An 11,301-nucleotide genomic window follows, 5' to 3' on the forward strand; every position below is an offset into this window, starting at 1 on the left:
TATACTTTTCCATTTACTTAATTTGTACAGAAGCCTAAATTTTATATATATATACATACATATATATATACACACACACACATACTATATATGATACCTAGGGAGGTGCACATAAATCCATGTATACAAACATACACATATATGCAAATATATAGCAAGAGAGAAATGTGACTTTTGTAGTCTGAGTGACTCAAAGGGCCTGTGATTTTTTTCCTGCTTGCTATTACTGCTGATGTCAGATCCTACCATGAACTTACAAATGATGCAAATATCCTATTTCAAAAAGCTCAAGCTATGCACAAGCAGCACCTCTGGCAGAATGTTATTTTGGTGGTTGCTGTTCTTTTGACCCCCCCCCAAACACAAAAATGAGGACAGTCTTGGTGTGATGGCATAAAGAGGACCCAGGAATTCATGTGACCTACACAAGTCTGACTCAATACGAGTTCAGGGAAATAAAGCAGCAAAATGCTCAGACTGCTGCAGCCCTACAACCAAAGAAGTTCAGCTGTCCTCTGCCCCCAGGTGAGAAGAGCCAGGAGCTGGGCATCTGGACAGATGGAATCTCACTGGTTTTGTCAGCTCCCAGCCGTCACATGTCTGGCAGCTCAGCTGCCAGCCTCCAAAGATCCTCTAATGTAAAAGATAAGAATCAGTTTAGAAAGCAGAAGTCAGTCCTGCTTTAGAGAGATCTTGCATGGAAGCTAAGTAAAACTTTTCTATATATTCATTTTCCTTATAGTCGATGACAGAAGAGAAGCCCTTCTTCTCCATCTGTAAATGATCTGCCAAAAGAAAAGAAGGCAGGAGTTGACCTTGGTCAGCAGCCAAGTGCCCAACGAGCCACTTCCTTCCCCCTCAACAGTATAGGAGGAGAAAAGATGACAAGTAAATGGCTTGAGACAAAGACAAACTTACAAATTACCATCCCTGGCAAAACTCAATTTGGGGCTGTTGCAGCTGCTGGCACCTCCTGGGGCTGGCCCAGGCAGCCCCGGCGCTGCCAGCACTGGGACAGCCTCACCTTTTCCAAGTCCACTGTGATGTTTAAATGGCTTGTAATTATCTTGCTGTTACTAGCCTTCATTTTTACCTAATCCATACATACCTTTTCACATGGTCAAATGTTATGTAAATAGGTCTAGCTCATGATGGATTCTCTTTCAAAGACATTGTAAAATAGGAATCATGGGGTCTATTTTCCTTTATCTGATAACTTATTTCAGTATAGATTATATAAACACACTAGGTTTCCTGAACCAATTATTTTTATGCTGCTCTTCATATTATCAGCTCATTTGAGCCATATAACAGTCCTTATCAGGAAAAGGATATCCTTTTCTCACCATAATCTTGCTTAAACATGGCTTTTGGGATCTTCATATTTCCAGAAATTTCCTTGTTATATTCACCAAGTGTCTTTCTAAAAATAGCTAAAATTCATATCTATTGAAAAACTAAAATCCCTGAAGTTTTTTCCTAGATTTCAATTTTCCCTTCTTATATTTCAGATATTTCTATAAAATTTTTTAAATCCTTTAGTGCTGAAGTGTTATTTTATCTTTGTTTATTGCATCTTTCATTTTTTTGACAAATGAAAATTTATGATCAATTTACTTGAAAATTTGTTCTCTTTCTTTCCCAACTTCCCTGATTCATTCTTATTTTAGTTTCTTCACTATATAGCCATAGATCTTATACCTTCCAGTAATTTTACAAGTATCAGAATTTTATCTTTGTTTTACCTTTTTCAAAAACTCTCAAAGGTTTGCTTTTTTTCACTCAGGCAAGAAAAAATTTTCAAACTGCAAATTGATGTAGAGTTTCTAAAGAGTTCTGCTTTCTTTTTCTTAATATCACATTGTATTTTCTTTGTTCTAAAGTTAAAAGCAAAAGTATAGTATATTTTAGAAGAAAACATCTACCTAAACAGTTGATAGAACTGATGCTTGCCAAAGTCCTACCAAGCAGAAAGATGAATTTTGTTGGAATAAGCAGACCATATAGCAAACTTGTTTCCTGTGGTTTATCAGTTTTTTAGTGGCTAATGACCCTCATGACTGCTACTGTGCCATTAATTTTCTGACTGTTATCGTACAGAGTAACATCTTTGGCTTCCCTGCAGTTACTGCCTAGTGCCATTTCTAGAAAGAAACAATTTAAGAGTGTTATACCCATATTTACAAGGTAATTGGGGTTTCCTATGGCTGGCAGGTCTAAGAGAAAAGAACTTTTAAAAACCACATGTAAAACAGAATTTATCACGTTAAAATAGTAATCAATATTATCAGGAAGCAGTTTTCAAGCTGCAATATAATGCTTTCAATTCTACATGCTCTTTAAAAAAAAACTATGATAATGAACGCTCAGCAAATCAATTGATTTTCAATAGTCTAACACCTGCAACTAACTATATTCATAGTCTCTAGTTGTTAAATAAAATAAACTAGTGGGGTTTTTTATTTCATTTTGTAAATGTCTATGAAAATTCATATGCTAATTGCTCACTAAAAATATTCATTCTTCAAAAACAAATAATATTCTATGCTTGCATTATCAGTTTTATTAATATAGAAAGTTATTGGAGGATTATGTAAGAAAACAGATTTAGAGAAAGACAAAACTTCTGTTGAAAAAGCGAGGAAACTGCTATATTAAAAGAAATCCCATCCTTGCCTCATCAAGATATTTACTGCTATTTTCTGGATGGACAAGAGAGAAATTGGGAGTTAGTCATGCGTTTTTTAAGGCAAACAGGAGTGTGCTGCAGTTGTTGATGTGAAAGATGATCAGACCTGACAAAAGCTGTGATATGAGGAGAAATGGCTGTATTTGAAAGAACTGGAAGAGGAAAAACAAACAGGGTTTAACAAGTACACCACAGGGAAGGAATAGTGTTAAAAATTAGATGTAATTCCATGGTTGAAAGAGCGGTGCAATTTAAAATGATGGATAAGAAATGAAGAATAAAAATTATCTAGACTAAAGATCTGTATTTGGGAGTTAAACTTAAGAACATAACTGAACCTTCAAGCATGCATGCACAAAAATCCAGACTTAAATTCACTTTATATGCCATAGTATAAAAAAAAGCCCCAGACTGAAATTAGGCAATAAAATAAAAAATGAAAGTAAAACAAAAAATCATTTTGCTTGGGAAACAATATTTAGCCACTCTTAGGTATAGAAATTTCACTGAAAAAGCATATTCACTTACCTGACAGGAAAAGAAGTACTGATAAAGGGATTGTCATTACTGTCCCCAAAAATAGCCCAAATTTGTTGTAGGCATCGCAGAAAGCTCTCAGTCTGAGTATGGAACTGACCAGGTGCAGCTTACTCTCAGAATTATGACACCTGATTCTCATCCCCCTCCAAACTTGTGCAACTCTAGGGCGTGCTACAATGTTTTACAAGATTAGAAATATGTATAAAATATAATTGGAATTTTTAATCTCAAGAATCATGTTGGTGTGTTCTCCTACACTGATAAATAGAAACATCATGTTTAAGAAAAAATGCTTTAGTGTTGCAATGTAATTTGAAGCATTAACTTCCCTTTCAAAAAAACCTGTTTGATAAAATGCCATTTTTATCACAAAAATTGAAAACTTCATGCGAATTACAGTCTTAGGTGTTGATTTGAATTTAAAATAATGAATCAAAGATGAAGTGTAAAAACTACCAGCTACAGCTAAAACTATTTTTGGCAATTTTTGTCCATTATGTAGCTACAATAATATAGGTGCACATATTCTATCACATGAAAAATACAGATGTTCTTTTTCAAAAAAACTTATATAAGACACTTGTTGAACAATTATTTGGTTTTATATTTTACAGAATAAATATTAAGTCAATATGTGTGAATGCTAAGTTATTCCAGTGCTTTTCATCTTCTTTGATCAGACAGCTCTATCAAAAACCTAGGTGTATTTGGTCTTTTTGTTGTTGTTGTTTGTTTGCTTGCTTTTTTTCCTGCAGCTTATTCAAACCATAAGTGCAGTAGACAAAGATGACCCTCTTGGTGGACAAAAATTTTTCTTCAGTTTAGCTGCCGTTAACCCTAACTTCACTGTTCAGGATAATGAAGGTAAAATTCATGCCTGTTCCAAGGAAGGAGTTTTATCTTTTCTGTCTGGCTACATTCCTGAAATATATTTGCTTTTGATGTCCATCAACATGTAGAGAAGTTGTGAAGGTTGCTGCTATCAAGAATACTTTACCTGAATGAGGTTTAGGACAGCTACACTTGTATCTGTGTAAAGCAAAAATGTGATTAAAAAAAGTTATGAAGAAAATCAGAAAAGTGTTGGCTTGGGGTAAGAGACAGATGAAATACTTGACTTTGAAATAAAAAAAGCTTTCAAAAATGTCTTCAGCTGACAAGTTGAGATTTTTCACTTTAGCCTTTTGTGACATCGTTCTGATTCCCCTTGCCTTCTGTTTTGCTTCTTTCTGACCATTAATGAAAATAATGGTTCTGAGAGCCACTTTGGCTTTTCTTTTGATCCTTGCTCAATCTGTCTTTATCAGAGAAAATTTTCAGAAGCTTCTGTTGGGGAAGTGAGACTATGCATTTTGGCTTTCATTATTAGTATGACTAATTGAGAGGACTCCAGATTACAGAAGACATAAATGAGAGGGGACGTGGTATCAGCCTTCAGATGTGTCAAAGGCATAAAGGCAAAGGGAATAATCCTCTGTTCCTGATGAAAATTTCAAGATGTAGTAGACTACAAACAACAGCAGGAAAAAAAACTTCTAATGCTAGGGAAAGTGAAGTAATTAAATAAAATATTTTGCATACCTTATAAAATCCTTTGCAGAAGAAGTATTTAAAGATCTGTAAGACACTTCATTTTTGATGTTGAGTGAAAACAAATAATGTTAAAATACATAACAACCAGTGAAGGGAAGCAAGAAAGAAATGATTTGATATTTTAAACAAAGGTTATATCTTGGTCCTGAGTACAGAGAGGTATAGATCTTGATATTTCCTTATTATCTGTAATTATTTTTTTTCTTTTTGCACATGGGTTATTTTAGTTGTGTCTGAAGTTAGCTATCGAGATAGCTAACTACATAGCTCAGGCAACCCACAAATATGAGGAAAATTAAATTTTCCTTTTAGTGCACATTAAACCTGTATTTTCACTCTTTTGGACAAAACAGTTATCAACTCTGGTGTTGGCTGCCACTCTAGCATTGTGGCTCTAACAGTAGAAGAAATAGTCTCTCCCTGTTATTAATTCCTTCTCTTCCTTCCCTTCCCTCTGGCCACTCTGTGGACAGCTTTTGGTGCTGAAGTATCCTGCACACAACTAAGATTTGTCTGCTACAGATACAGTTTAGTAAGTTCACTTCTCAAAAATGTGCAGGAATACCTACCATCTTTCACATTTTCTGAATTCCTAAGACAATTTCTATCCAAAAAAAGCCCTGCTTCATATGCTAAGGTAAATAATTCATTGTTCTACAGAGTGTTGAAAGCAGTTTGGTTTAACAATTCTCATCTTGAGTTGACAGCATTTCTGTGAGTGTTGTCACAGATGAGCCATAGAAAGAATCTTCTAGAACAGAGTACTTGTTGAAGTGCACAAAGTGGAAGGTTCTTTTTCCTCGGTTGGTTGCTGCATTTCAGGGTTTCAGCCCTGAACTGTAACTGTGTCACACACTGCATGCATTAATCTATAAAACATTTTAAGCTTTGAGAAATCCTCTTTTCAAATCACACGCCAAGGTGGTGCAGAGCCACAGAGAAGCAGGCCAGATGTACCTAAAAACTTATAAATAGCTTTCTGATCAAATGAGAATGTTGTTAGAAAAACAGAGCTATCACTATGATATCAGGATCTATTTTGAAGTCATATAAAATACAATTATTTGCATGTGCTATAAATTATATGGTTTCTGTTTGTATAGCCTACAACAGTATCTTTTAATCGATCTAGATAACACTGCCAGGATTTTGACGAGGAGGAATGGCTTTAGTCGACATGAAATAAGCACTTACCTTCTCCCAGTGGTGATCTCGGACAACGACTACCCAATCCAGAGCAGCACGGGCACGCTGACCATCCGGGTGTGTGCCTGTGACAGCCGGGGGAACATGCAGTCCTGCAGCGCCGAGGCCTTGCTGCTCCCTGCCGGCCTCAGCACGGGGGCACTGGTGGCCATTCTCCTCTGCATCATTATCCTGCTAGGTAAGGAGAGAAATGCATCTTCCCCTATCCAGGAACAAATATTTAAGGCCTGACTCATTTCACAAAATTATGAAGGTTGATAGAGTTAATGGTCCTGGATTTTGCAAGAAGAATATAACTGCAGCTTAAAATAAAAAGGAAAAAACAAAGGCAAACTGTAGTTATCTGCTAATTTAACACTGTAAATAAGAATTCGAGTCCCAGACTGTTAAACTATCACTGTGCAACAAGAAGCTCATTTATGTTCTTTCGTTAAGTTGCTGAAAAAATGAAAGTTCAGAGAGGATGAATAATATAATCAAAAATTGCTTTCATGTCTCTCGTTTTAATTTTTTTTTTCAGGAAAAGTCTCTTTTTCATTTAAATAACTACTAAAAATCAATATGCAGTATATATTTCACATATAATATAACAGTAAGCAGCAATTTTACTACATCAAAGCCCTGTCTATTCAGTGGTTTCAATGCTGTAATAAAAAAAAAAAGAAAATTTTATAAACCTCCATTTTGTGGTTTTCAGAATAACACTTAATGACCTATAATTCAACTCAAACCCACTTTTTAACAATATCCTTTGAGCTTGAAAAAGGAAAAATCTCTTCAGAATAGACCTGGCTATTTTAAAGCTCATTACAGCTACAGAAGGAGCATGCAGACAAGCTCATGGTCCTGTAAAGCAGAGCACACAATGTGTGCAAAATAGGTTTTTGATATAGACTTTATTGTGCTACCATTATACAGATAGAGGTGTTTATCCGATTATGAAAAAAAAAAAAAAGAGTTGGTGAAATGTAGCTGAAATGTAGTTCTTGCACCCGGTGGATTTGCTGCTAAGAAATTGTTAAATAGAGATCTTTACCCATTCTCTGTTTCCCTCTTTAAGTTATAGTGGTGCTATTTGCTGCTCTGAAGAGGCAACGAAAGAAGGAGCCTTTGATCCTCTCTAAAGAGGACATCAGAGACAACATTGTGAGTTACAATGACGAAGGCGGTGGAGAGGAAGACACCCAAGCCTTTGATATCGGCACACTGAGGAATCCTGCAGCTATTGAAGATAAGAAGCTTCGGCGAGACATTATCCCTGAAACGTTATTTGTGCCACGGAGGACTCCTTCGGCCCCAGACAACACGGATGTCCGAGATTTCATTAACCAAAGGCTAAAAGAGCACGACACTGATCCCTCCGCGCCACCGTATGACTCGCTTGCAACCTATGCCTATGAAGGAAACGATTCCATAGCTGAATCCTTGAGCTCCTTGGAGTCAGGTACTACCGAAGGAGACCAAAACTATGATTACCTCCGAGAGTGGGGCCCTCGGTTTAATAAGCTAGCTGAGATGTACGGTGGAGGAGAAAGTGACAAAGACACTTCTTAACCTACAGTAGGCTACTTTTTTCTTTTCCTTTGAGCGGAAGTAATTTTACAGACACCTTCTGCACTCAACAGTATTTAACATTCAGGAAAATTTTCCTGCCACTCAGCACAATGGTTTCCTTTTAAAATTTGTTTTAAACTTGTCCATTAATGTCATTCATTCTTTCTAGTAGGATGCCACTTGGAATATATACAACATTTTATTTAATCAAACTTCCAAGAGCCAAAGCTATGGAAATTCAGTGTTGTACATTTTAGTAAGTAAAATAAAAAATATCTTACCTTCAGAAATTTGAACAGGGTGATAATCCCTTAAGCAACCTCATGTACAAGCCGCTTCTGTTAGGTACATGTCCTATTCCTGCAAGTGCAGCTTTTAAGATGGCGAAGAAGAAAAAAATCCAATATGTCCTGTTCTGTACATTAAAATAAAACAAAATGTACACGTGGTGTTAATAAGTGTAATATGCAGCTGGTTTAAAAAAAAGTTTGTGCAACTTCATTTCATCAAATTCTATCTGCCAATGTTTTATATTTATATTTTTGTATTTATTTTTAAAAAATAAACCAGTTTTTACAACTATGCTAATGTTTGCCTGCCTGTTCTCACCATGAGTTTCAAGCTTGAAGAGAACATGGAGCCAACTGCTAATACTTCTGAGCTGAAGTATTCTCCATACATACAACACAGTCTGAAGTGCTTATGTTCACTGAGACAGAAGCAAGTTATACAATTTCTTGCTTGTTCAGAAGTGCTACTTTTTACAGTTCAATGTTTGTGAGAATTTTTTTTATTTTTTAACTGAAATAATAATATTCTAGTCTAGAAAGATGAATTATTATCTTGTGTCACCTTGAACAGCCTTATTCTAAAAACATGCTGGCACAATTTATCTATCCAAACACATAACATTAGTTTCAAAATCTCAGTTTATTTGTTCTATAGTTCTCAGTTTTGAATCATACTTACATCATCATCAGAAGTGATCTGTAAGTGCAACAGATAAAGCGTGAAAAGATGCTCAATCCTTTAAGCTCTACTTTTCCATAGTGCTGACAAGCACAGTGTGTTGTTTTTTAACCACTTTTAAAGCTGTCAATCTGAAGACCAAGAAAGTGTCACAAAAACCAGCATCCCCTCCCCTCAATTTACTGAGTTTTCTCAAGTCTGGTAAAAAGAAACCTGAGCAACTAGTCAACTGTAACCAAAAATATACTTTAGCTATCACAAAATAGAGTAGGTATCCAAAAACATTTTGAAATGCTTCTTCTTTTCCCTTAATCTTTAGTTTATACGCATTTTGTACTATGCAAGCACTGAAGACAATTTTGAAATGCTTCTGAGATTAAATAATTTCAGAGCCAAAGCAGTATGTTAAAAGGTCTGTATTAGCTACTGTGGGAGAAAAACACCTGAAGGTTTATTCCTCCTCACTTTCTCTTAGCTAATTATTGCCATAACACCAAGAGATATTGAAAATATATTAGTCCTTTGAAAAGTGGAATGTTGCATTCTCTTTTAGTTGGATATTTCTTCTCCTTAATAGGCTGATAAAATCCAGTGAAGTTGAAAGCTGAATACACTACCATTAAGCAATCTATTTTGGTGCAATGGAGACCAAATTTTTATTGACTTGATATCAAGTTAAACAATTTGATCTATTAAGAAACTGAATATTATGGATTTTTCTTCATTTTAATCAATAGTACTTTTATTAACTAATGATTTTTTTTATATTCCTTACTAGAATAAGAATCTAAGAATATTAAGACATGTCTTACATAATCAGCATTACAAAGCTTTTTAAAAGTCTTCAGGTGATGCAAACAGTTGATCTTCTTTATGAACACTTAGTGAACAGGACCTAATTTTTTGCTTTCAAATCTCCGTCAGTCCTTCAACACCACGAAATAAGAAGAAACAAACAAATAATATCCAGCCATTAAATATATAAATAGACAAAAGACACTCTTCCAAAACTAATTTTGTCTACAGCAACACTGAGATCAGTGGCATGCGATGTATTTAACTGAGTACATACTAGGACAGAAGATGAAACTAGTACATACTAGGACAGAAGATTAAATAGTCTGTAAAACATCTGGGGTTTTTTACCTGTTTGCTAAAAAAAAAAAAGAAAGAAAATTTGGTTAAACAGGTAGAGACAACACTTCTACATATAACTCAGTAAAAATCTCTGGTTTGTTTCCGGAACATCTCCCTCACTATTCATTTATATCAGCAAACATCAAATAAGATACTATGGCTTTGATTTGCATTACAGTACTAATTTCCAAGTAATAACTATAAGGAAATATTTTTCTATCACTGTGTTGGAGGAAGTTATTTTATAACTGATCAGTAAAATCTGAATCTGATGTTTAAAATTTAATCCTGTGTGTGTTAAATAAAATATTAGTATACATTGTGAAAGTATTTAACTATATATAAACATACTACTAACATTATTATATAAAGAGTATAATTTTTTATTATTATTATTTGTTGCCATATCTTTGGACATTTATTTGTCAGTATATTTAGGAAATTTTAGGAATCAAGGGCACTATTACAATGTCTTCTTATACCCTTAAAATTGTGAGGAATTGGAAAGCGAAACTCCTAGACAACTCAAAGTGGAAAACTTGTAAAACAGGATACCTGCTTCCCAAGTAGTGCCTGCTATGCTTAGCCACATGAAATTGGATGAAAATTAAAAAAACATACCAATATGTAGTAAACAAAATCATGGTATTCTTTAGTCTGAATGAATTTTCTATATGTTCTTAAGACAAAATTGCCACAGGACCACAGAAACAAAGAAAATACATTAATATTGCATTTCAGTTTGAACTTACAAGTTATTTACAAGTTATTTACAATGTTTAAAAAGTCAGAAGTATATAAAAATAATTGTAGCCACTGGACATGCAACTGACTGTGAGTTCTTAGAGTCTGTTGCAAAAAAAAAAAAAGTATATTTAAAGGGATTTTACGGAAGCAGACGTGCACAAGATCTTATGTTAGTGACAACAATGTAAAAAGTAATATTTCATAGGGCCTTCAGGAAAGTGGTTGATAGGAGGAACAGTCTAAGGAGAGTAAAAAAACACCTGAGTACAAAACAAGCACTTACACGAACAAAATCCTCACGTTGCAAAGATCAGGTAATATCCACCAGCTTCCATCTCTGTATATGCAGATGTTTTTAACTCATTCACTCTTACAGCATATCATATTTCCATCATTTCTTCTTCAATCATATGTAATAATATTCACAGGCCAAGCTATTTATCAATTGCATTACTGTCTGTCATGAGTTTACCCTTCATTTCTCTCACTCATTGTCCAGTGTGACTCTGTTGCCTTTGAATCACATGTTCCTATTACTTCTTAAATTCTTCCTGTGGTACCTGTCACACAAAGTTGGAAGAAAGAGAACCAATTTTGCTAAATTATTTCCCTTCAAACCTTGTTATTATAATTTGCTCCTACTAGGTAAACTACATAAATACTTATTAATGGCTACAGAGCTGCTCATTATGCTAACAACAGAATATTCTGAGTTGGAAAGGACCCACAAGAATCATCATGAATGACGGAGAAAATTAAATGCAATCATTTCTCCAGGTTGCTTCAACCTGGTAGAATAAGTTTGCCCTTATTCTATCAGAATTAAAATTTTTGACAGTGTTCCTCTAAGTTTATCCAATATTGAA

The 11,301-nt window shown here is 34.7% G+C and overlaps 1 protein-coding gene across 5 annotated transcripts in view; it reads left to right on the forward strand.

Annotated features, from left to right (window-relative positions):
- The window catches only part of CDH10 (cadherin 10), a 94,220-nt gene extending 86,056 nt beyond the window's left edge, over window positions 1-8,164 (forward strand). For all 5 annotated transcript variants that reach the window (XM_031059283.1, XM_031059279.1, XM_005423857.2 and 2 more), the window contains 3 exons: window positions 3,985-4,093; window positions 5,955-6,206; window positions 7,089-8,164. In XM_031059283.1, coding sequence (XP_030915143.1) covers window positions 3,985-4,093; window positions 5,955-6,206; window positions 7,089-7,582 — 855 coding nt within the window. In that variant the 3' untranslated portion in view covers window positions 7,583-8,164. The remainder of the gene's footprint in view (window positions 1-3,984; window positions 4,094-5,954; window positions 6,207-7,088) is intronic.
- The last annotated feature ends 3,137 nt before the right edge of the window (window positions 8,165-11,301 follow it).

The sequence above is a fragment of the Geospiza fortis genome, unplaced genomic scaffold (assembly GCF_000277835.1).
Source record: "Geospiza fortis unplaced genomic scaffold, GeoFor_1.0 scaffold58, whole genome shotgun sequence".
NCBI classification, from domain to species: Eukaryota; Metazoa; Chordata; class Aves; order Passeriformes; family Thraupidae; genus Geospiza; species Geospiza fortis.